The sequence below is a fragment of the Kryptolebias marmoratus genome, linkage group LG3 (genome assembly GCF_001649575.2).
Source record: "Kryptolebias marmoratus isolate JLee-2015 linkage group LG3, ASM164957v2, whole genome shotgun sequence".
In the NCBI taxonomy this organism is placed as follows: Eukaryota; Metazoa; Chordata; class Actinopteri; order Cyprinodontiformes; family Rivulidae; genus Kryptolebias; species Kryptolebias marmoratus.
Window position 1 is genome coordinate 15,234,102 of NC_051432.1, and position 24,918 is coordinate 15,259,019.

A 24,918-nucleotide genomic window follows, 5' to 3' on the forward strand; every position below is an offset into this window, starting at 1 on the left:
TTAATTTGTAGTTTTTAACTGGTGTTTTGTTATTTAAGCTTTTAGCTATTTTTCTGCTTATTTTAGCTTTTATCTATGATTTTGCTAAGTTTAGGTTTTTGCTGCTTCTCTGCTAATTTAGGATTTTAGCTAGTATTTTTTTGTAGCTACTGTTTTGCTTATTTTTGTTTTTACTTACTGTTTTGTTGATCTTAGCTTTTGGCTTCTGTTTTGCTTATTCAAGGTTTTAGCTGGTTTTAGCCTCTGTCTTGCTTATTATAGTTTTAAGCTATAGTTTTACAGGTTTTTTGGGTTGCCATTCTGTTGTTCTTGGCTTTTAGCTACTGTTTGTCTAATTTTAGTTTTTGTTCTGATCATTTAACTTTGACAACTACCTCTGAACTTCTTTAACACATTTCAGCTCTCAGTATTCCTGTTTTGTCGCAGTAAATGTATTTTGTCTCCTTAAACACCTGAATGAACTGTATTGTTGATCACGTGATCGGCCGTCCTTCAGTCTTCCACCGCCAGAGGGCGCCAGCGCTTTCTTCTGGCACGCCTTGGCCGCGTACAGGACCGTCTTTGCCGACACGTCCTTGTTTTAATCAGCTATTGGAAAATAACAGGTATCCTCGTCCGTCCGCCTATCGCACCCGTTTACACCCAGGAGGGAAGAGGGAGGAAAGCCGAGTGAAAATCACCCCCGTCTGACGCGGCGGAGGCTCCTTTCCAGCGCGTGTCCGCCGGGTCCGACAGAAGAAGCGGTCCGCTGGGGGGCTCGACCGACTGGGCTGAACCGAAACGTGTGTGTGCGTGTGTGTGTGCGCGGAGACGGTCGCCGCAGTCGGGCTGTGTATTTATGAGGCTGCTTTAATATGGGGCTGCTGTCAGCCCGTCTGTCCACCTCTGGACCGACTGCCGCCGTGATTCACGCCTGAGTTCAGACCCCTCGAAGAGGACCTTGTGGATATGGAATGGTGCATGCTGCTGGGCCAAGTTTTCAGCCTCTAAAAAACACCGGAATCATGGAGAGCCATCCGCTGTAAGTGCTGGGAATATATATATTTATATATATGTGTGTGTGTGTGTGTTTTGACATTTCCCAGTGGCTGCCTGACGGATGGTGCCGCATTAACAGAGACACCGGCCAGCCGGGGAGGCTGCTCCCTGATCGGGCTGACCGGGCACCGATGCCCGGGGAGGGGGTCTGCAGGGTCCGGGTCCGGGCTGCCTGGACCCGACGGGAGGTGGTTTTTCTTTTTGTTTTGTGGCACAGAGGGGGTGATTGTGAGCACGGATCGGTGCGTGTCCGTGTCTGCGTGTGACAGAAAACAGGGGCGACGTGATTTTGCCGCGAGCAGCATAAATTACAGCAGTTTGATGATGACAGAGAGGAGCCAGAGGTTGTGGAAATTAATCAAATACACCAACTCCAGAGTCTTCCACAACATCAGGGCTTACTTTTTTTAACCCTGTAATGCATTTGTTTCGTTCAGTTTTTCATCACCACTCAGTTTCTAAAGATTTTATATTCAAAACAACTAAATATTAAAGGCAAAAGTAGGCGAGTCTTACATTTTTGACATCAAAAATCAAATGTTGATCAACAAATAAGAATAAAGCAGAACAATCATTCGTTTATCCTTCTACAGAGAAAGATTATGAATGGATATATGGGCAGTTTTTAATTTTCATTTAAATATTTCAGGATTAGAAGAAAATTTTACATTTTAAATGTTGGATTCAGGTATAATTGCTCTGATTTGCATTTGCTTTCATGTGCAGCTCTCTTTAAATCCTTAATTTATACTTAATGGTTTTGATTGTATTTTTATTTTATATGCATCCTGCGACTGCACAATATATAAGTTTATCGACATCACAATATCATTGAGCACAATATGAGATTTGCAAAAAACTTAAATAAATCATTATATGTCAGGTACAGTGCATTCATGTCCTGCTCCTTATAATATATTTGGTCAATCCAACGAGCCCACACCTGGTTTAGATTATAATGATAAAAGAGGAGAAAGTGAGGAAAATGAGGGTTTATTGCTGTTGATATTGTCATTACAATATTAACCAATAATATCACAGTTTTTTCCCTAATGTATCCTATTTTAAAATGCCACAACGTTTGCCTGATCTAGCATAATGCATCTGCTTCTTATGAGTTTGAAGTAACAGTAGGAATAAAATTGACCGTATAACCAGTTTAGAAAAATGTGAACTACAGGAACGAAAAATGCACATCCACTTTCATCCACAATGCAGGAAATCGTTTGGCAAAAACAGAAAGCCGGGTGGTGAGGTCACTGAAATAACTCGAAAATGACAAAAGTAATGAAACTGGCCTTGACAAAAAGGATGGTGTCACTAGAAAGGATTTAAAATAACTTGACTATAAGGATATGTTAAACTAAGACGTATCGTGTAATTAGCATCACAGAAAAAACTTCCAGTAAATAAAAGAAAATCAGACATATTTGAGAAAACTCAACTCAGCCTTGTGGACTAATAAAAGTTATTTTTCTTTAAAATTATTATTTTTATTCTGAACCTGAAACTATATTTTATTGTTTTTGTAACTCAGCTTTTGTCGTGGTTGAATCTTGTATTTAAATGTTTTGGTGTTTGAAGCAACTCGTACCTGAAGAACAGCAGGTGTGAGCATGAAATACTAACTAAAGGTCAGAGTACAAAAAAAACAAGAAAAGAAAAAACAAAATGGGACTTAGACATGCTAGTTAATGTGTCTTACCTAAAGACTGTCTGCAGCAGATGAACAGTATCTGAAAGTCTTTAAGAAATAAGAAAAAAATACATCCAGCAAAGATTTGACACAGGATCTGAGATGTGCTTCATCCGTTCATCCTCGGCTCTTTGGGAATCATTTTGCTGTTTATTAAAATATTTTATTTATCAAACTGTTATCTTTCGTAGTTTTCACTGATTCAACCAGAGGTCTTTTCTCGATCTTAGAAATCTGATCTTTAGAAGTCAAGGCTGCCGAGTGTTTTTTTTTTTTTGTGTTGGTCAATGCGTATTTTCATTTAACAAAAAACTAACAACATTAACTTAACTTAAATAAGTGTAAATTAAACAACACTTAGAAGAACTTCTACACCTAAATTATTTTGTTGAAAAGCATTTTTTGTTTTAAAATAAATGAAAATTGTGGGTTGCAGTGAGCTGGTTGTAGCAGCTGCTGCGGGATCTTTATTTTCCTACCTGGTAATTGATTAAGTATGTACAGACACATCTGATTGTTAATCCATCGATTTATTTCTAGATTCAGCTAAAAAAAATTCAGAACAAAATGCACCTTTGTGACAAGCCAATAAAGTTGCCAGCACCAGTAATCAAGCTTTGACACCCTTAGTTGAATGCATGTTTCTGTTTTAAAACAAATTCCAAATGAGGATATTAAATATACATTAACTCCACATATCTAAATCATCAAACTGATAAGAAGAAGACAAAGAATAAGTCAAACTCTTCTTTAGCGTATACTTCGGTGAACACTGCAGCGTAGGTACAGTAACACACCCAGAGGTGTACACTGATTAAGATTTATCACAGCTCTACTTGCATTTGTCTTATCTGTGTGGTTGCTCCAGTTTTAGTTTTTTTGTTTTTTTACACCTCTGCACGCTCCCTCTCAGGTGCACCAGACTTTGTCCACATTCTCTGGACAAGGAGGACGGAGTGGAAAGACAAGGTCCCGTCACTCTGAACCCTCGGCATATGAGGAAGGCGTTTAAAGTCATGAATGAGCTGCGCAGGTGATCTAAACTCTCCGTTCGCTTTGTTTTCTAACCTTAAATCCTCCCCGTGCCTAACCCTTCCGTCCTTCCTGCAGCCAGAGCCTGTTGTGCGATGTGACTATAGTTGCAGAAGACATAGAGATCACTGCTCACAGAGTGGTTCTGGCTGCTGGGAGCCCTTACTTTCACGCTATGTTTACTGGTAAGGAACCATCCTCCATCTGGATTGGCTAAATATCTGTTTTTTTTTTGTAAGCTGTGTGGGTGTGCTTGTGTTGATGAAATCCTAACGTGTGTAACTGCACAAACAGGGGAGATGGCAGAGAGCAGGGCCAAACGAGTGAGAATAAAGGAGATGGACGGCTGGACTCTGGGCCTGCTGGTAGATTATATCTACACGGCAGAGATACAGGTCACAGAGGATAATGTTCAGGTAACGTCCACCTGCGAACATCTAAGGCCTTTTTTTATGGAAACTCTGCAGGATCTGATTAACTCCGAACCTTCAGACGAGTCTTCCACCTGTGTGTGCACCTTCTTCTTTTGTGTTCCTCAGGCGCTCCTGCCTGCAGCTGGACTGCTCCAGCTCAATGAGGTAAAAAAGGCCTGTTGTGAGTTCCTGAGCTCTCAGCTGCATCCCTCCAACTGTCTGGGGATACGAGCCTTCGCCGACCTACATGCCTGCTCCCAACTCCTTGCACAGGCTAACAGCTATGCAGGTTTGTGTCCTCAAAATTCAACAACTTGTCCTTATTGCTTCATTAAAACGAGTTTTGAGGTGAGCTTGCGCGTCCAGGAGGATGTGGAACAATAGAGGAGACAGAATGAGGGCAGGTTTAATTAATTAAAGTTAGGAGAGACGCTGTCCTGGAAAACTTCAGTGTTTGTTTGCAGCCCTAAAGAAGTAGTTTCACTTTGTGCTAACAGAGCAACATTTCACTGAGGTGGTTGGAACTGAAGAGTTTCTCAATTTGGGCATGGAGCAAGTGTCCAGCCTGATCGCCAGCGATAAGCTCACCATCCCCACAGAGGAGAAGGTACGACCTTTCACCTTTCTCATTGCAGCTGTGGCACAACAGTCCAATGATTCTGCAGCGTCATAAGTGCGGCTTTCTGCTCAGGTTTTCGAAGCGGTGATAGCTTGGGTGAACCACGACAAAGATGTCCGCCAGGAGCACTTGGCTCACCTGATGGAGCACGTTCGCCTGCCGCTCCTCTCCAGAGAATACCTGGTGCAGGTACGTTTGCCTAAACTGGCACGTTAAACCAAGATAAAACCTTTGAAAGGTGGACTTGAGGTACAAAGACCAGTCTGAACTACCACACTGCTGCACAGTAAACTAACACTTCTGTGACACAAGATATCGTCTGATTTCAGATCAATGTGTTCCCCAACAACTAATCAGTGATCTCGAAATGTTTTTCATACAAATATCAAATAGACCGCAGTTTTATTTGGAATTTGTCAAAAGTTGGTCATTCAAGCCACAGCAAAAATGGTCATTATGTGTTCAGAAAACACAAATGGCCATCTGTTGATGTGAAGTCATAACGCGGCACTTCGTAAGCCCTGCTGTCTCAACTCTTTGCTCTCGTCAGCGCGTGGAAGAGGAGTCCCTGATCAAGAACAGCAGCGCGTGTAAAGACTACCTGATCGAGGCCATGAAGTACCACCTTCTGCCAGCTGACCAGAGAGCTCTGATGAAGACGGCTCGCACCCAGATGAGAACTCCCGCCTGCTGTCCCAAGGTACAGACACAGTCGTCGCCCGAGTGTCTCCTGACCGTAGGAGCGGAGGACCGACGGATAAATGTCCTGCGGCTTGTCCTGTGACACCTCTGCTGTTTCTGTGGGGTTCAGGTGATGGTGGTGGTTGGAGGTCAGGCTCCTAAAGCTATCCGAAGTGTCGAGTGTTACGACTTTGAGGAGCAGCGATGGTACCAAGTGGCTGAGCTCCCTACCAGGAGGTGCAGAGCAGGTAGGAAACCCTCACTTCCAGAAGCTGCTTATATTTATTTATCCTTAAATAAAACCACATGGAACCACTGAATTAATTGAAACTCACCTCATACATAAATTTAAAAATGACTTACTAAGCGTTATTGATTCCTTCTTTCATGTTTCAGTTTCATGTGCTGATTTATTTCATATTAGCTCTGCTGGAGTTTCTTTGTCACAATGTGGTGGGTACAAAATATGCCCACTTCTACTGTATGTTTTGAAACAGAACAAATAGGTTTCCCTTTGGTTCTTAGAAGTAAAATTGTTCATTTACTGCACCTTCTTGTTCTGAATCATTTCCACCTCATTACAGCGTAAACTCCATCAAAGTGGCTTCCACACATGCAAGCAGCGAATGTCTTGGGAGTAATGTTCAGATTTTGTCTGCAGTTGCTCCTTCAGACAGGCAAGAGGTTCCCTCTGCATGTTATAGTTTTACTACTTTAAATTTGCCAAAGTGCCACCGGGTCATTTAGAGTGCACACGAGGCAGGACATGAGGCAAATAACATGTTGTTCAAGTTATAGGATGGTGTTTGTATCACAACAACAAAAGTGGGAGGAAACAAAGCATATTTTTTTGTAATGACTGTTATGGTGTTTAAATGTGTGCCTTCATGCCAGAGTTATAGACTGAGATCATCCTATGTTAAGAAATGATAAAGTTGTAGTCGTTTTGGTCAAACCTTGAAATTGAGGTTTTGTGCAGTCTCCTGCGATATAGCTAGATGCTCAGAGTGTGTGTTGTGAATGATCCTCGTTGCTACCTCATGAAATATATTCATATATATTCATACTTTCCAGACTTTGTACCACCTGGCTCAGATATTCCACAGAGAGTCTGATTGTGGGCTGTTATTTCCTCACACGCAGCTACTACAAAAAGACGTATTTAACATTGTAAGACCTTAGAGCATGTGTGGTTTTATTAGCTTTCAAGGTTCCCACTGTTATAGTCAAGGAGGCTAAAAACTGTATATTGTAGCTGCGAGTTGCTGCTCTAGGCTTTACACCTGCTGCAGATTGATACCAAACAAGTTTTTTAAAATTTAACTCATTACTTCACTCAAACAGGTTGATGGTGTAACAGAGTGGTGCATATTTTGTGCCTGTTGTGTTCTTCAGGTGTGGTGTACATGAGTGGTTGTGTGTACGCGGTTGGCGGTTTCAACGGCTCTTTGCGCGTGCGGACGGTGGACTGTTACGACCCGGTGATGGACCGCTGGACGAGCGTGAGCAGCATGCAAGACCGGCGGTCCACGCTCGGCGCTGCTGTCCTGAACGGACTCCTCTACGCCGTGGGCGGCTTCGACGGCAGCACGGGTACGACTGAGTGTTTCCGTGTGTTCAAAACCCGCGCTGAGCGTGTGTGACCACAGCGAACGGGACAGTTCTCTGTGTTTTTGAGGGATGCCCTGTGAATGTTTTGCAGGGCTTTCCACGGTTGAAGCGTACAACGCCAAGACGGACGAGTGGTTCCATGTGTTGCCCATGAGCACCAGGCGCAGCAGTGTAGGAGTGGGTGTTGTCAATGGTGACTACAGTTCTGTTTGTTTTTCAAAGTCAGCATGATCGAGGACAGGATTTTAGAAAAAAAAAGAGATTCACAAGATTACAGAAGCACCCAGCAATTTTATGCAGTACAAGTGATGCAACCACCAAAGCCCTCTGCCTTGAAGATGATGCCATACGTGCTCTTCTCAGGGATCCTGTATGCTGTCGGAGGTTACGACGGAGCCACCAGGCAGTGTTTAAGTACCGTAGAAGCTTACAGTCCTAAAAGCAACGCATGGAGCTATATATCAGAGATGGGCACGAGACGCAGTGGAGCAGGTGTGTTTGTTTAGTTTGTTCTTGTGTTAACGCAAAAATGTTCAAATATTCAGTTCGATTCTTCTTCTCGTGATCTGTCCTTCACACAGAAACTGCACAGATGTTTGCAGATGTCAAAGAGTTGTTAGAATGTTGGTATATTTGCATTCTAGGCAATCTGATCAAGACGCAAAGCTGTTGTAAGGTCAACTCCAAAGCAAAGTTTAGGAGCCAAATTATTTATTATTAATTGTTTAAAGTTGAATGTAAAACCCAATTTTGACCAGTAGGTGTCACTCTTGCGTTTTGGGCATTTCCAGCAAAGAAGGGAACTTTGATTCAGTTGCAGGTGCACAAAGAGGACATTTTTTTGCTCTTTATGCTACATTAGTGTCATCTGATATTTCTCTTATTGTCTAGTTACTATTAGAGGTTAATGGAACGATCTTTGTTTGCTTTTTAAGCTCTAGACACCCCAAAGCGATTCATAGAGTCAAAAAAAAAAACCACAACTACAATAAAGTAGACAAAGTAGAAAACACTTAGAAGTTAAAAACTACTTAAAAAGCAGTCAAATACATTAGGTAAACAGCAAATAGATCACATTGATGAAACAAATCAACTAAAAACTAAATTAAAAACGTGAGTTTAGCTGGTTCTGCAGTACTGGAGCCTGATAACTAAATGGATGCATACATTTGAAGGTAATTGTGCAAACTATTAAACCCTTGAACTGATTTAATGAAATGCATTTTGGACTTTATTTGTTACTTTTTCAAGACACAGGAAGTTGACTTTAGTAAAATCAAAGTGTCTCTGTAGCTTTAGGTGTAGTCTCAGTCATTATGGGGGTTTTAAAAAGACATTTATAATTTCATGCTCCTTTTACTCATATGGGTTTTGTTTTTCCAAAAGTATTACCACAATATAGAAATATTTGTCAAAATAACTGTTAATGTGAATCAGGCAGATCTGAGATGTGTTAAAGTCTAAATCTATAATCATGCTTATGAAACTACAGTTTTTTAATAATATGTGGGCCTCTTGGTGTCGTATTTCCTGCTCAAACCTGACTGTGAGTGATAATCTGTGCTCACCGGTGACACGTGAACAGATGGGTTTTAATATCATGCAAACATTTCTTTGGTTTTCCTGTATTGGAGAATGTCGACCGTGTCTTTCTCAGGTGTGGGCGTGTTGAAAGGTTTGCTGTACGCCGTGGGGGGGCACGACGGTCCGTTGGTGAGAAAGAGCTGCGAGGTCTACGATCCAGCTTCAAACAGCTGGCGACAGGTCGCCGACATGAACATGTGCCGACGCAACGCAGGTCAGTGGAGCGCAGAGCTGCGAAGACGTCATCGGGTGTGTGATATTTTTCTCTGTCTAACGTTTATTGACTGTTGTCAGGTGTGTGTGCTGTAAACAACCTGCTGTACGTGGTGGGAGGAGATGACGGCAGCTGCAACCTGGCCTCGGTGGAGTTCTACAATCCAAACACGGATAAGTGGACGCTGCTGCCGACCTGCATGAGCACGGGCCGCAGTTATGCAGGTCAGTGCACAAGACGGGCTACAAGTTACTGATTTACCTGCACGTTTCAGAGCCGTGCGTCTCGTCAGAGGACGAGTTTTGCTTTTGGTTAACCAAATGACATTCATGTGGCTGCGACAGGAGTTGTTCCTCTCCCTAACCTACTGCCCTTCCTCTGTAATAACTCAGGTCATTCAGATATCCTCTTATATCTCCAGAACACAGTTTTGTTTTCTGATTAGACAAGGGGAACGACACGTTATGGCAGGATTACAGCAGGATCCGCTCTTGAGTCTCGTCACAGGCATTTATACGTGCAAAAATAACACATTTACTCTTCTAATATCGATAGAAAGGTTTCGATTTGTTTTAAATCACAGCTGTTCCCTGGAGCCTTTAGCTTTAAACTCTTACAAGAATCTGTCCTTGATTCTCTAAACTGCTGCAGCTGAGACACTGACTACTTTAAAGTACCCCACACAACCCCTCTTCAAAAAAAAAAAAACCTCCTTGAAATTCAAGCATTTACCTGTGTGAAGAGTTTGAATAATAGCAGAGCACTTTGACTCGTCTTAATTTCCTATTTTTAATGACAGTGCACCAAACAGTAAAATGTGTTTCATATATATTTAAAAAAATATATTTTTCTATTTTAATCATTTTGTGCAAAGTCCAGCACATTTATCTTTAATTTGGCCCAAATACTTACACATTCTTTAGTCTTTTAAAAGCAGATACTGTATTATCTGTAGCTCATGACCAAAATTTGCCACAATGTGGACTTTTTCCCTCTGTCCCTGGTGAAGAGACGCTTCCTTATAGGATCGGAGAATCGGTCGTTTGATGTATTTATCTTCTGATGGTACAGTTGCTGTTTGTCAGATTGATTGCATGAAATAGATGCATTTCTTTAGCAGAATGCTTGTGATGAATGTTAATGTCTTTGTCACTTTGATTAGAGTTAGACTTCTGACAGTTTCACTTGTTCCTATGCCCTGTTTCACACAATCACTATGCCACTTAGTAAGCAGGAAACCAGATCCAGTCATATTTTATCAGATGAACTGAGCCTGCATGGCAGATAAAAGCAAGCTTAGGTAGATAAATCTGTTTAATGCTGCAAGTGTTCAGATTATTTCTCGAATCTATACATGAAAATATGTTTATTTTCCATGTGGTCTCCCGGCGCTTTCCGTTAATGACGTGCAATATTTAAAATACAACTTTTTTTCTCCGCCTCTACAGGTGTGACCATGATCGACAAGCCCTTATGACTGTTCCTGACCGCTGCCTTTGATTAAGAAGCAGAATGTATTCTCCTGCTGAATACCGATCTTGGATCTGTCTACGACGCTGATGCTCGAGTTTTGGGCAGCATTGGCACCGGCACTGCTGACGAAGATGAAGGAAAATGACGAGCCTGTTATTGCTGAGAGCGATGAAGATTTTTGCACTTACCTGAAACAGAGGGAGCCGTAGGAAAACGAGGGCATCGGACCTGTTTTAATCCGCTCCCGGGGCGGGACTGCAGCCGTAACTGGACGACCCAGTTTGAAGCACAGCTGTACAGCTGCAGTGCCATTGAGATGCTACTGACACGAAGCTGCTAGAACTGCAAAGTTACTTTAACATTAGTAATGTTAACACGAACCAGACCTGAGAGAGATTATTCAGCTGTTCTGTGCGAGAGCAAAGCAGAGAAGAACCACTTTGGACTGAAAAGAGTTTTGTTTTATTTTTATTCCCCCCTCCTCTTTTGTTTTATTCTCCTGAGAAGTGTGCTTGCATTTCAAGGTGCTCCATTGCTCGCACATGTAAGGCATGTGTTTTTGTTTGCATCAGTGTGTTGTGAGGCCTGGTTTGACGCCGCATGAACACACTCTGTCTAACTTCTGACTTATTGCAGTGCTGCAGTGAGGCTCTTTAAGAGTGCCTGAATGTCAAAGTACACCTTCTTCTTTCCTCTGTTTCAGCCTCGTGTGTCGTTACGGGACAGCACAGCTCGACTCGAGGCGCTTTTTTCTCGGGGGTGTGGGGATTTAGAAATAAATTCTGACTTTAGATTTGTGGGAATGGCTGTATTAGCTTGGTTTTTTTCTGAATAACAGAATTTCAGAACAGGATAATGTACATTTTTCATGGAGAAAACAGACTTTTGTTGGAAGTCTCCTCTGGTGGGAGAGACGCCTCAGTCATGTTGCCAAACAGTGACCAGAGAGAGAAGCTGCCTGTGCTTTACCCATACCTGGCAGCCATATGTATCATGGTTGTAACCACTAAATGAGAGCAGCAGCCTGAACTCACTGCATGGACCCCGTCTCCACCCTGGTTTCCCCCCGTCCCCTCCTCTCGTTTGGTGTAATTAACTACTGCGCACCCTGAACGTAATATGAATGTGCCAACTTTACAGTCTCTTCTTATTTCTGTCTCTCTTTCTTACTCTGTTACTAATCTGTTCTCTCTTTCTGGAAAGTGACCAAACTCTTCTTCTTTTTCTTTATTTTGTTTTTTATTTTTTATTTTTTTTAAGTCTCTTCTTCTTGCTTCTTCTGCTATAATCAAAACTTGCTATAAAAGTAACTGGTATAGCTGTTTCTCGTCAGTGTATTGAGGAATGTCATGTAGGCTAATAACTTGGAAAATGTTTTATTACATGTTTTATATTAATATAATTATAATAATAATTATTATTATTACTATGGATAAATATGCTTCTTGTATTTCAAGCTGTGAAATGATATATTCTGTTTTTAAAACTTTGCCAAACCAGTAAAACGTTGAAAACGAACATGTCACGTGTGATTTCCTGAAAGTTTCATCAAAATCTGCCATGTGGTATATTAGAAATGTTGCTAACAGACAAGTACAGCTGAGTCCAAATGGAAAAACAATAAATATATATATTTATATATTGCACCATCTGTTAACGCTCAGGGTGTTTATTGGAGAACAGTCTCAGCTGCGACCACACCTAACTAGTTAATTATGAAATATTATGGTAAAGGTACACATGCAAAAGCATGTGTTTTTTTTTTTTTTTTTTAAAAAACACCTTTTTACAGGTAACCTTGTCTAGGAACTTTCTGCATGTTGTTATATCACTCTAATAGAGCATTTATTCCAAAATATTCAGTTATTTAGTAAAAAACTATGTGTGCATTCTTAAAGATCATAAGCTAAACCAACTAAATAAGTTGGATAATTTTAGATAGTTTTGTTTGAGAAAAAACAACACAGTTCTGCACCAAGGATCTGTTAGTACAGCTTTTTATTTTTATGTTTTGCCTCTAATAAGTACATGAACATTTATATTTTTTCTCAGAAGTTAAATGGTCACATATATTTTGTTTTCCACATCATTTCTAAAGATAAAGCTGGAGTCAGAGCATGTACTACAGCAATTAAAAGTACAAATAAGTAGATGTGAACGCCTATTACTGAAGTTCTCAGAGAGACACCCCCACCACCCCATGCCTACCCCTCGCGCAGCTTGCTAAACTCATGAAAACACCTCGCTTTTTCATTGGTCCGCGCCGTAGAGCCCTCCAGTCTCACTATCATCACTCCATTCCGACAGCCAATCAGCGAGGCCCCTTTGCTCTCTGACGTCACCCTCCCGTCCCGTCAGCCAATGAGAGGCGCCGATGTTAGCGTACTTCACCCGGTCGGCCTCCCCGGGTCGCTCAGGTAGACGGGGACGTACAGCGGAAAGGTAAGGGTATCCTGTTGTCGAGCGACGAGAGGGGACTATTTAGCCGAAGCTAAAACTACGAATTCTCTTTCACTGTTTGGACATATGAAGGGCGGGAATGTGTGTTTTAGTTTTTGAACATAACGGTTTTTAGTTAATAAACAACGCAGTAGTTTGACTGTTATAAAGTTTAAACATGGCTGACATATTGTTGCCTTATCCTTTTAGTTTCTAACTATTCGTTGTTTTTAGCTGCTTTGGTTCAAACATCTCCACGAAGGACATTTACTAATAACTCTGAGTTTACCAAAGGTTAGACACGACATGCTAACTTGATGCAGAAAAAGTACAATCCAGTTAAAGTATGCATTTATTTTGCTATCAGGCTCTTTGAAGCTTATATAAACCACATTTTGTCCTCTTACAGCATCATGCTAAAGTCTTGAATCATTTATGTTTTACCTCCCAACATGAGCCAGACTTGATGATAAATTTTAAAGTGTCTGTCATCCTTTTTTTCTTTTATGGTTTCTTAAAGTTTTTCTTTGAACTTGGTTGCTTTTCACACTCATTTTCAGTCCATTACATAACCATTTTTAGAGCTATGTATTTCTGTTTGTTAACTTTGATTTATGAATCATTCAGGCACAAAAACACAAGTGATGAACCAGTGTTGTGTTGACATATAAAAGACACCTTAGCAAAAAAAAAAAAGGAAAAAGGTGCTTTAAATTAGATTTTTAGACTTTTGTCTTGAGCCGTCTGTCACAAAAACATAACTTGTTTCCGTTTCTTTACCATAAACTGTTAAATACATAAAATATAGCACAATTTGGAACACATAAAACATAGTTTTTGCACCAACAAAGAGCTATTAGCTAAATTGTTGACATAAGACAGGATAATCCATGTTTTAAGTCACGTGTCAGGTGTTTGACGTCTCTTCTTCTGTCCTCCACTTTCCTCAATTTTGGGCTCTAGCTGCACACGGTCAGGTACAAGGAAGCTGTCATTTTGATTATTTTAGACTCATTTTTGCCTGGAAAGAACATGTGTTGTATAACTAGTTCATGTATGACCCAGTGTGTGGTTCTTTCGGTCTTCCTTCCAGACCTGAAGTCACCTTGCAGCCTCCGTCATGGCAGCGAACGGCACAGCAGACATTTTGAGCTCGGCCTATCTTGCGGTGGAGTACGTAGACGCCGTGCTGCCAGAAAACCCCTTTCACCCCTCCCTGAAACACGCCTGGGGCTACATGCTGGACAACTACTCCAAGTTCCAGATCGCTACGTGGGGATCACTTTTCGTCCACGAGTTCATCTATTTGCTCTTCTGTCTGCCCGGTTTCTTATTTCAGTTTCTACCCTTTATGCAGAAATACAAAATTCAGCAGGTATGTGTGTGTTGTGTTCGATTAGACATTATTTTACATTATAAAATGTTTGCATAATGATGGATGTGTGTGTTTGTATGTGCAGGACAAGCCAGAGACGTGGGAGAAACAGTGGAGGTGTTTCAAGATGCTGGTGTTCAATCATTTCTGCATCCAATTTCCTTTAATCTGTGGAACGTACTACTTCACCGAATACTTCAGCATCCCGTACGACTGGGACTCAATGCCACGCTGGTCAGTGAGAGACCAGTAAAACCATAAGCAAAAATGTTCCCAGAATTACTCAATAAATGTTTTACCTTTAACTTTATACCTTTTTGCAGATATTATGACTATAGGGGCACAAATGTTAGCTTTTTAAACTAAAAATACAACACTGAAAGTTACAGTTAATTACAATAGTTGATGCTGGTAAAGTAAGTTTTCCAACATGTGAAATTCAAACCAAACTGGTTATGGTGAAGATTTTTGTTTTTAAAAGTGAAGAAATCTTCAGGATGACTTTCGTTAAGGCAGATTTAATTGTCTTTTTGTGGTTCTTCAGAGATCATTCCAACAGAGTGTTATCTGTGTAAACAGTGTTATTCCCATTATAATAAACTTTTTTTTTTAAACAAAACCTCCCCTCGTCTCTCCCAGGACTTCTCTTCTGGCTCGGTGCTTCGGCTGTGCTGTTATCGAGGACACCTGGCATTATTTCCTCCATCGCATTCTGCACCACAAACGGATCTACAAATACATCCACAAAGTCCACCACGAGTTCACTGTGAGTAAAAACACACGAGGGGGATAAAAAAGTAAATAAAGGGTTACTCATTAAACACCATGATCTTGTTGAATGTAGCTGAGATATTGTCGGGTGGTTTTGTTACACTGAATCGTGTTTATTGTTGTTATAACATGTTCATCTGTGAAGATAATCCTGCGTCCTGCGTTTGTCATAGAGATAACTGCAGAACTTTAAGTATTATGATAATCGCCTGAAAGAGAGAGATCCAGATTTCCAGACTGTTTGAGCTTTGTGATACCGTAATAATGATAAATATGATAAATACATGTTCAGTCCTTCAGTCGCTCGTTTAGGTATGAAGTAAAAAAAAACAACAACAACAGTCTCTCATGGTTCGAATCTCGGCTGTGTCTCAGGCTCCGTTCGGCATGCAGGCAGAGTACGCTCATCCTGCTGAGACCCTCATCCTCGGCGCTGGCTTCTTCATCGGGATCATGGTCTTCTGTAACCACATGTTCTTCCTTTGGGCCTGGGTGGCTTTCCGTCTGCTGGAGACCATTGATGTCCACAGGTGGGACACAATCACAGCTTCAACATACATGTCTGCACACACACACACATACACACACACTCACACTCACACACACACACACCAACATCCTTTCAGGTTTTTTTTTTATCTAAACCGCCTTAAAACATAAGACTGGACTTGAGTAAAGTTTGACTTTGTAATTCATGACATCGACCACCAGGGGGTGGCAGAGAATTATTTTATATTATTTCTTCCTTGAGTGCTGTTATTTTTGCACATTAAAATGTATTTGGATAACTCCTTTCAGGTAAAGGTAAAGATTTAAAACTAAAAACAAACATATGAAGAAAATAAACTACTAAACTACGTTAAAATCAAATTAAAAAAGATCTAAAACATTCTCTAAAGACACCGTAAAGAACTCAGAGAAAACCTAACGCAAGACTTGGTTCATTTATTTATTTGTTTGGTTATTTGCTTTGATTATTTTTGGATAGGAGCAGACACAATACACAGACAAGAAGAACAAAAATGAAAACAGAAACCTTGACATTTAAAACCTCATTTTACATTTGCATTTTTTGTCGTTTCCATGTATTTCTTACAATTTAAATTAACATCTAATCATTTCTTTTAATGATAGTGTTTGCTGAAGCTTTACTGATGCTTTTATATTTTAGATTTTTAAGTGGATTCTGCAACTTGTCTCTAAAAATTATTTTAAAAAAGTATATTTTTTATGTATTTATTTGGTTTAATTTTAAGTAAAATTGCAGACTTTTCCAGTAATTTATATGAAGTAAAAAAAATGTTTTGTTCAGTAGATAAAGTTGAATGATACAAATAAAAATATACGGGTCAAGTCAGGCAGTAGTTTGGTTTTTTAATTCAATTTAAATTTTTTTTTAATTTTGATTGTTTATCATTGACAAAATCATTCATTCGAACATCTGCAAAACTTCTTATACTTCCAGTACTTTAACTGTAGCTGAAAAATATACTTTTTTGCATCACCAACCACAAATGTTTTGTAACTGTTTCCCCCCGCCATCATTTCTGCAGTGTCATTTCCTCTCCCTGTCTGTTAAGGGTGTGTTTTTAAAGGGTTGTTGTTGTTGTTTTCAGGCTTTTATTCCTTTTCGCTCCGACTTAAAGTTTCCCTCTCCTGTTCGAAGGATGAAACTCACCTCTGTCTCTTTTTCTCATTTCCCCCATTAGCGGCTATGACATCCCCATGAACCCGCTCCACCTGATTCCGTTCTATGCCGGCGCCCGCTTCCACGACTTCCACCACATGAACTTCATCGGGAACTACTCGTCCACGTTCACCTGGTGGGACAAACTTCTGAACACCGACAGCCAGTACAACAAATACATGCAGAGGCGAGGAGACAAGAAGGAGCAGTGAACCTGCCGAGCCTCGGACTTCTGTCCGCAGACATCCACAGGTCCGCCAGAACCAGAGAGGAAAATCCAGCACCGCTCAAAGACTGTAACGAAGCACCAAATAGAAATCTGCACTTCTCTGATCTGGTTCTGAGTGAAACTGCAGTCTGACTTCAGTTTGATTTACGTGCCTTAATAAAAGAAAAAAAAAAGTATTTTCTCAGCAGCTATTTGCTGAGTAAAAAACATAATTTTCTTTTTTTTTGTGCTTTGCTTGTGATCACATGAAGAAAACAAAAACCAACCATGCACCCTATCACTTTAGTTGTGAAACGCTCGTTAACCTCTGAATGTTTCAGCGCTTTAGCACTTCCTCTTGAGTTGGTCTGAATCAAAATGAGCACCTTACACTTTACAGCTGAGTCTGCGCTGAAGTCAACAAAAGAAAAAAAAAAAAAGTCCGGTTCTTTAAATTAAATTATATCTGAACAAGGAATCGGGGTTTGCTTCTTCCAGGTTCAGTTCTTATTTTTTACGTTTGTTAAAACAATCAGATGCTGTTTAATTTTCACAACAAATTAAACAGTTTATTTTCTTCTGTATTTGTTGTATAAAATAAAAACGTTTTTAAAAACTTGACATGAAAGTCTGTGTAGTTTATTTGACAGCACTTGGGTCGCCTGCCTCTGCGTTAGTTAACAGGTGTGCATATTTATGAATTTCTGATAAAAGTTAACAGATCTGTGGTGTTGTTGCTTTGGTCTCATAGAGAAGCAGCATACAGTGAGGGAGGGAGAGTGTGTGAGTGTGTGTGTTTGCTGCACTGAGGACACACCCCTACAGCTTCATCCAGCTCTCTCACACAGCCACGTCAAGTTATCAGCAAACACCAGACCGGAAGTGAGGCAGGATTTTCACAAAAAAAGGGAAAACCTGATTTCAGTTTAAATTAAAGCGCAAACCCTACACTCATTGTTGCACCTCAAACAAATAATAAAAGTAAACTAAATTTTAATGTTTATTTGATTATTTTATCTATCTGGAAGTCTTATTCTGCAAAGACCAGCGTGGAAAAGAAAAAAATAAATCAAATTAGTAAAACTAGAACCACATAATTGTGAGGTTTGAGAGCTTTCTGTTAGGTGTTCGTCCAGTGCCGCATTAGATTTTCCTCTTTGAGCTCTGGTTGTCTCACAGACCAAAGACATGTTGTGTTTTCTTGGAAACTCCCTCTCTCTCACCTTATGGCAGTCTCGATTGGCTCCAGACGTCCCTCAAATTCCTAAAAGAAAACACGAAAATGACAGAACCGAGTTTAGCAATCATCCATCAGAATGTTACTGGAATACAGTGAAAGTTGAAGGAAAACATTCTTAAATTTCAGTGCCCTAAATTCCTGTTTATTTGCTTGGTTAAACTATAAAACACACTTGCATAGTACAAGAATTTCCAAACATTTTCCAGTTTATAAAACAATATAAACTGAGATGTTCCAAGCAATATTTATATGTAGAACAGCCTGGTGAGATTAATCACAATTAACCAAATAAATATTTATCATAAGGATAGTTAATGTGAATGTTAACATGTGTATGTGTAAATATATGTGTGTAAAATGTAAATATTATGTTTGTATGGATATATTTATGTGTAAATACATGTTGATACAAATATTTCTTCTTACATACAGCCAAACACAGGTAATAAAAAACTGTAAATATTAAGAATGAGAAAACAGGGGCAGGATTAAGTTTATATTTCTTTTTTCTTTCTTTTGGAATCTAGATTAATATTATTAAAATACAGTTTATTTTTAGTGCATCTCATTGACTAGATTGACACATATACATGTTTCCTTTTCAGGTCGATCCTGCTTTTATTTTTCCCATTTTGGCAAAAAAAATAAACTGTCTCTATGTTATTTTGGTTGTTGTTCCAAAATTGGCAGCTTCACTGAAATATAAAAACACTTCTTCTAATAAAATCCAGGCAGGTTTTCAGGTCTGAAATACTTTTTTTTTTTAAGAGCTTTATTTTGGAAATTCTGTCCGGATATGTGACTCGGTTTGTCTGACTTTACGCACTTACGAACAGAGGATCTTGCGTTGCGCTCAGGTACAGCAGCTCATCACACACACACAGGGATATTTATAGCCCTTGAGCGAAGCCGCAGCGCACGCAGATAAGGCTTGGGACAGGCGGACAAGAAGAAGGCTCTCTCTCTCACACTCACACACACACAGAATGAGACCAGTCTTTTCCGTATTTCTGCTCGGGGCCGCGGCGGTCGCCCTGAGCGGCGGCGCAGCCGCCAGCACCGACGCCGGGATCTCCTTCGAGTACCACCGCTACGAGGAGCTGCGGAAGGCGCTGGTGTCCGTGTGGCTGCAGTGTCCCACCATCACCCGCATCTACACTATCGGGGAGAGCTTCGAGGGCCGAGAGCTGCTGGTGCTGGAGATGTCCGACAACCCGGGGACGCACGAACCTGGTCAGTTTTTACGCATAGAGTCTCTGCTACACGATGCGGCAATACACCCCATCCCACAGTCCCAGCAGCTGTCTCCGACAGGGGAAACCCATCACCACACACACACACCTACACACACACATATATCATGCACTTTTGCGCAGAGCAGCTCTTTAACAGAAATGACCCGTGGCTCTCCATAAAAACATCAGAAGATGAGCGCAGGATGGGAGCGCAGGGCCCGCTGCATCACCTCACAGGAAGCTGTTTAGATGATAGATCATCAGCAACGCAAAGCCGCCATTTTGCTGCCTGATAAGGATCTCTTCAAGCCTATAAGTCGTGACTCAAGAAAAAAAGAAAACATCTCAAATGTGCTGAATGCTGATACATGATATAGTTTAGCCCAAGCGGCATTAGAAAGATCAAACCTTAAAATCACTATCAGGTGTACAGTGTCATCCCCATCACACTAAACTCAAGGCTGCAAGAAATCCAAGGCACAAGAGTCACAAATGGGCATTATTTGAAACGTTTTGAAACACTGCCCGATTAAAGAGAGAACTCGGGCAATTCCTGATATGACTGCACTGCAGTAGAAACCTACAAAATATACTTTAAAATGAAAAGTAATGCAGTAAGGTTAAGAAATGTCTTCCACACACAACTAAATGAAAGCAATTTGGACCAGAGCTTCAGCCGATCCTGTCCTAGAATGTTCTGTTTGAGTTTTATTTCAGACAGGAAGGCTTTAACTTAATTTCCTCTTCTTATTTTTAGGGGTGTGACGTCTTATTATTCGTTTCTTCATGCTGGACTTTAAAAGCCTGCGTGAACAAACCAAACTAAATGTACTCCTTTCACCATTTAAACCCCTAAAGCTTTCAGATCCCTGTGGAAAAGTTACAAACATTTAGTATCTTACCTGTCACAGGTAGTTCTTCGAATGACCTCAGTTTGGACAAACAGCCTTTAGAGCTAACGGCTAGTCTGGATTGTCCAAAGTGGATCCTATAACAACTTCAAATTCTCTCTGTTTTAAAGAGGTTCATTCAAATAATATTTCGTAAACTTTTACATTGTTGTTAACTTCCCAGTACATAGTTATTTACATGGAATTCTTTGGTAATTTGTCTTTACAACCAGCGCAGTCTGAAAGGGATTGCCTGGTTCTTTTGTAAGTGACGTTCTTTAGTTATCAACAGGTTATTTAAAGCGCACAAATTATGAAGGAAAAAAAACAAAAAAACAAAACGCCAAGTCTTCCTCCAGGCCAAACAAGAGCCTTTATAGAGAGAGATTATATTATATTATTTTTCAGGCTTATGAAACAACTCTTTCTCAAAAAATGACATACTAGTGTGAAAAAATGCTGCGTTAGCTAATGTTAAACCTCCACACTTTTGCACGACACCGTTTGTTCAGTTTGCTGCCGTTTTCTCAACTGAGCAACGTCCGTGTTGCTACACAAGTCGACGTGCGCTGAGTGTAGGCCGTGGAAATGTCGGTGTCGTGTCGCCGCTGAATGCATCAGTCCGCTGGGAGCCGAGTGGACCTTCGACTGAATCAGCGTGTTGATCAGATGGACTGATGCATTCAACGGCCCCTCAGCACCTTCGGCGGTCAACGCTCAGAGCACTCAGTGGTCTGGACGTTGTTCGGTTGAGAAAACAGCGACGAACTGAACAAACGGTGCCAGGCTAAAGTGTAGAGGTTTTATTTTTGCTAACATAGGGTTCTTTCACACCGGTATGACAATATTGAGAAGGAGGCCTTTTATAAGCCTGAAATACCTAGTTAGTTATTCGCCTAGCCAAGAGGAAGACTTCTGCCCTTTTCTTCATACTCCATATTCTGATTAAGTGCTAATTATTAGGAATCTTATGACAGAACATCACTTGAAAAATCATGAGACTATCCCTTTAAATGTTTTTACCTCCCACGCAATCTGTTTTAATTCGTCTCAGTGTTTGACCTAGAAATATTTCTACTGTAGGCATTTAAAACAATGAAGGGCACACCTTTTTTAAAAAGAAGTTATGCAGGATGAGCAGTGCTTTTATCTTTTAATGACTGCTTGGGAGCGGTTCGCCGGCTGAAACTCTCCAACAGGAGCTTTAAATGCGACAAACAGGAAGTGATTAGTTTGTTCTCAGTGAGGCTGACACAGATTCTAGACAGGAAGAAGAGCGTTCCAGGAGTGACTTTTGATAGATTTTGACCTATCAAAAATGGTATTTTTTTGTTGTTGTTGCATGAAGGTGTATTTTCTTCTCTGGGTGTGTTTGTGCGGTCTGAGTGGGGCACCGCAGGATTTTTGTGGCGCTCGGCTCACATGGTCACACACGCTGATGATCGTACACACTAATTAAGTCTGTAATAGTGGTGTGGGCGTGCGCAGCCATGAGTCACAGTAGCGATGTGGAGGCCCTTATTACTACCAGATGAGTTTCCAAGCCCCTTCTTCGCAGCGCCTTCTCTCCTGTTCTGCCGAGCAAAACATCTGTAGAGAAGAGAGTGGATGAGACAGGGAAGGGAAGGGAAGGAGGTGGGACAGAAGAAACAAGACAACAACAGATCTTTATTTCATTTGAAGAATAAAAGATGCAGCCTTTAATCTCCCTTTAAGGTGTCTCTCAGATATTTTGTCAGCCGAAGGTGGAGCTAAAATAGCGGTTGCCCAGGCAACAGATCGGCTTAGTGCGCTGAGCTGATTGGCTGCTCGGGCTTGGCTGGCCGACCGGTCTGGTCCTGAGCGGATGCATCTGCCAGCGTGCGGCCATCTGTCGTCCACAGCAGCGCAGTGTCTGCCTACAGCCAAGCGTGTAAACACAGCTTACTTATTGCTACGTGCTTTGTGAGGCGGGTGAACGTGTAATTTCCTGTGTATGCATCTTTGTTGTTCTGTCTGTTAGCAAAATATCACTGGATTTTTTTTAATGAAACACTCAGAAAGTAATCATTGGAGGACTGATTAACTTTTGGAGTCAGCTTGATTCAAGATGGCCTTAGCAAACACAAAAATTGTGTATAACAGTTTTACACGTCGAGTTAAAAGTTGGTGCGATAGTAGCTGAGAATCCTCCCCTTCACGTCCCATGAGCTCTAACAGGTCAAACAAGATCTTTGTTTCAAACGTTGGCATGCAAGGCAGTGGGCGATATGCCTTCCTTCAAAGAATCCTTGGCCTTTTTCTAATATTGTGGAACACAGGGAAAGCACAGCCAGTGGCTGTTTTGGTGAAGCTCTTTTTTCCCCCTCACTCTGTTGTGTAAATTGTTACGTTAGCCTCTCTGTCATCACCAAGACGTGAATGAAGAGCCTAAACCAGGGCTTCAGGCAGGTGATTGGGAAACAGATTTAATTTATTAAAGTGTCATAAGAGCCGAGCTCATCTCCACAAGGGGGACTTCCACTTATCTTTCAAAACACAAGTGACAAGCCAAGAGCCTAGCAGTCAGCAAAGATTGACTATTTACTTCTGGAGTTTCAGAAAAACGAAAGAACCTTTAGATTTACATTAGCTAGAAAAACAGGAAATGAGTTACTCTGAGTGCGCAGTCATGCAATTATTAGCTAACAAGAATATATCAGATTTAAAAAAAATACAGAAAAATGATGCACATGTTGCCTGTTTTCTTAAGATGCAAGCAGATGCATTAAAGCAAAAGTTCAGAGCCTTTGAAGGAGCGTTCAGGTTATGGACAGTTAACATCTTACCTGTTGTAGATAGCTGTTTGAACCACCTCAATCCGGAGAAACAGAGTTTAATTCTGACTGGATTGACGAGCTGTGGATTGCTGCATTTATCATGTATCAGCATGAAACTGTAATAAAATTGTGAGTTCATATTTGTGATTTGAAGAATAAGCTTTTGTCAAAATGGACTAGATTATCTGAAGGTAATACAAACAAAAATGCAGTTATAAGACCCCTTGATGGACAGTTTCATCAGATGAGAGTGGAGTTATGAAGTCCCCTGTGAGCCTGCTCAGTTCCAGAGCAGCCGTCATGTTATTTATTGTATGGTATATTGGATGTAGAGTGGCTTTCAAATGGATCAGATTCCTGTTTGAAAGCAGCAAAGCGGAGGACCGACACCATAAAACTGTATATTTTGGGACATTTCCCCCTTTGAAGACTTGGAGCCTCTTCCTGCCGAGGAGAAGGGGGAGCTGATGGAAAAGAGAGATAAAGAAGAAAGGAATGATGATCGAGAAAACTGCAAAAGGTCCCAGAAAAATATGAGTGATGAGGGATTAAAAAAACAAAACAAAACAAAAATAAACCATAGAGGGATTGAAGGAGAGGGAGAAACGAAAAGAGGATGAGCGACAGGCCAAAACATCAGCTGGAGATCATTTATTATACATCAGACAACCACTCACAGCTGCCTTCTTCTTTTTCTTTTAGTCTGCTTCGACTAATTCTTTGTCTTTTTCTGGATACATTTTATGGGCCTCACTGTCTGGTTTTAAAAGCAATTTTTTAAGAGCAGACCTACTCGACATGACAACGATGAATTAAATAAAACTTTACAATAAAATGAACAAATTGTTTCGCTGTTTAAAGGGAAGGTTTGCAGGATTTTGGTGAATTCTTCCATGCGCTTGCATGGGAAGCATTAGCTGTAGTTCTCTTCTGCAGTGGCTGTCTGTACAGTAGCTACTTGACAATAGTTTTACACAAGGTGCAGCGAAAAGATTTAAAGAAAAAACTGAGGTGCAAACAAATTATTGCAAGCAAGCTGTTGCACTGTCAGAGAAGAAATAAAACTTAGAGGAGCAGAAGTAGGGTGAATGCTGAATAAGTGCTGAAATGTGCTGAAGAAGCTCAAACTTTGTGTTGTTAAAGTTATGTCTGAACACTGGACAAAAGCCAAAAGTAGAAAACTGATAGCTAAATTTCAAAAGCAGCAAAAGGCGTACTAGAAGCTAAAAGTAACCAAAAACTAGCTGAAAGCTAAAAGGAGCTTAGCCTAGCTACAATTTGCTGTGGTAGTAGAGTTGGCTATTACTAAATAGTTGTTTCCTATTACCAATTGATTCTACTCTCGTGAAGCTAAAAGGGAAATGAGAACCAGAAACAAGTATAAGTCTGAACAATTTTCATCCCTTCATAACATTTCATTATGGGACATTTTTCTGGATTTTGAAATGTACAAGTTGTAACAGCCGTACTGGTGGTGTCTCTTTAAGATGCTCTAGTGATGAGCGGAGTCTTCAACACTGTTTTCGGAATATAATATGGACCTCTGTTTAAACCCTTTGCCTTGACAACTTTGGATCAACTGCGCTGCATGGACGTGAGACGGATTATGCGTTATAATTTCTGAATGTGCATGTATGCACAGCGGAGTGAAGCGGAAAACCCCTCATCGGCTGAGCGCGCGCAAGTTTTGTTCTTTTTCTTAACCTCTTCGGAACGTTCTCACTGGACTCAGCTCTGTGCCGGATCAGAGCTGCAAGACAAATTCATCTGAAAAGATACGAACTGAAGCCGTGAGTATACGAGAAACAAAATAAAAGCAGAGGAGACAAAGAAAAACCTTAAACTCTGAATGAGAATGGATTAAAACAAATATACGGAAGCTATTCATCGGACTCAGCAGCATTTTTTTTTTTT

At 40.7% G+C, this 24,918-nt stretch overlaps 3 protein-coding genes across 3 annotated transcripts in view; all 3 read left to right on the forward strand.

Annotated features, from left to right (window-relative positions):
* Positions 1-548: 548 nt before the first annotated feature.
* Positions 549-12,109, forward strand: klhl2 (kelch-like family member 2). The gene is made up of 15 exons (XM_017406239.3): positions 549-1,021; positions 3,648-3,767; positions 3,845-3,951; positions 4,061-4,182; positions 4,306-4,468; positions 4,677-4,786; positions 4,871-4,987; positions 5,349-5,498; positions 5,610-5,727; positions 6,875-7,072; positions 7,182-7,283; positions 7,454-7,582; positions 8,748-8,888; positions 8,969-9,112; positions 10,337-12,109. Exons 1-15 carry the CDS (start codon positions 954-956, stop codon positions 10,363-10,365), a joined length of 1,818 nt encoding a protein of 605 aa, XP_017261728.1. The 5' UTR covers positions 549-953; the 3' UTR covers positions 10,366-12,109.
* A 613-nt stretch (positions 12,110-12,722) lies between these two features.
* Positions 12,723-17,462, forward strand: msmo1 (methylsterol monooxygenase 1). The gene is made up of 6 exons (XM_017437562.3): positions 12,723-12,803; positions 13,894-14,175; positions 14,261-14,409; positions 14,815-14,941; positions 15,322-15,476; positions 16,656-17,462. Exons 2-6 carry the CDS (start codon positions 13,921-13,923, stop codon positions 16,843-16,845), a joined length of 876 nt encoding a protein of 291 aa, XP_017293051.1. The 5' UTR covers positions 12,723-12,803; positions 13,894-13,920; the 3' UTR covers positions 16,846-17,462.
* A 1,448-nt stretch (positions 17,463-18,910) lies between these two features.
* cpe (carboxypeptidase E) overlaps positions 18,911-24,918 on the forward strand; it is a 28,902-nt gene continuing 22,894 nt past the window's right edge. The window contains exon 1 of the mRNA XM_017408865.3: positions 18,911-19,314. Within this exon, the coding sequence (XP_017264354.1) occupies positions 19,068-19,314 (247 nt within the window). The 5' untranslated portion in view covers positions 18,911-19,067. The remainder of the gene's footprint in view (positions 19,315-24,918) is intronic.

What these genes read in the sequence shown, in the direction of transcription:
- msmo1 (XM_017437562.3), top strand. Translation starts at nt 13,921, where the DNA reads ATGGCAGCGAACGGCACAGCAGACATTTTGAGCTCGGCCTATCTTGCG. An exon ending in TGGGACTCAATGCCACGCTG is followed by an intron (nt 14,410 to 14,814) that starts GTCAGTGAGAGA and finishes CGTCTCTCCCAG; the next exon opens with GACTTCTCTTCTGGCTCGGT. An exon ending in AAGTCCACCACGAGTTCACT is followed by an intron (nt 14,942 to 15,321) that starts GTGAGTAAAAAC and finishes GCTGTGTCTCAG; the next exon opens with GCTCCGTTCGGCATGCAGGC.
- klhl2 (XM_017406239.3), top strand. Translation starts at nt 954, where the DNA reads ATGGTGCATGCTGCTGGGCCAAGTTTTCAGCCTCTAAAAAACACCGGA. An exon ending in CTCCCGCCTGCTGTCCCAAG is followed by an intron (nt 5,499 to 5,609) that starts GTACAGACACAG and finishes TGTGGGGTTCAG; the next exon opens with GTGATGGTGGTGGTTGGAGG. An exon ending in CATGTGCCGACGCAACGCAG is followed by an intron (nt 8,889 to 8,968) that starts GTCAGTGGAGCG and finishes GACTGTTGTCAG; the next exon opens with GTGTGTGTGCTGTAAACAAC.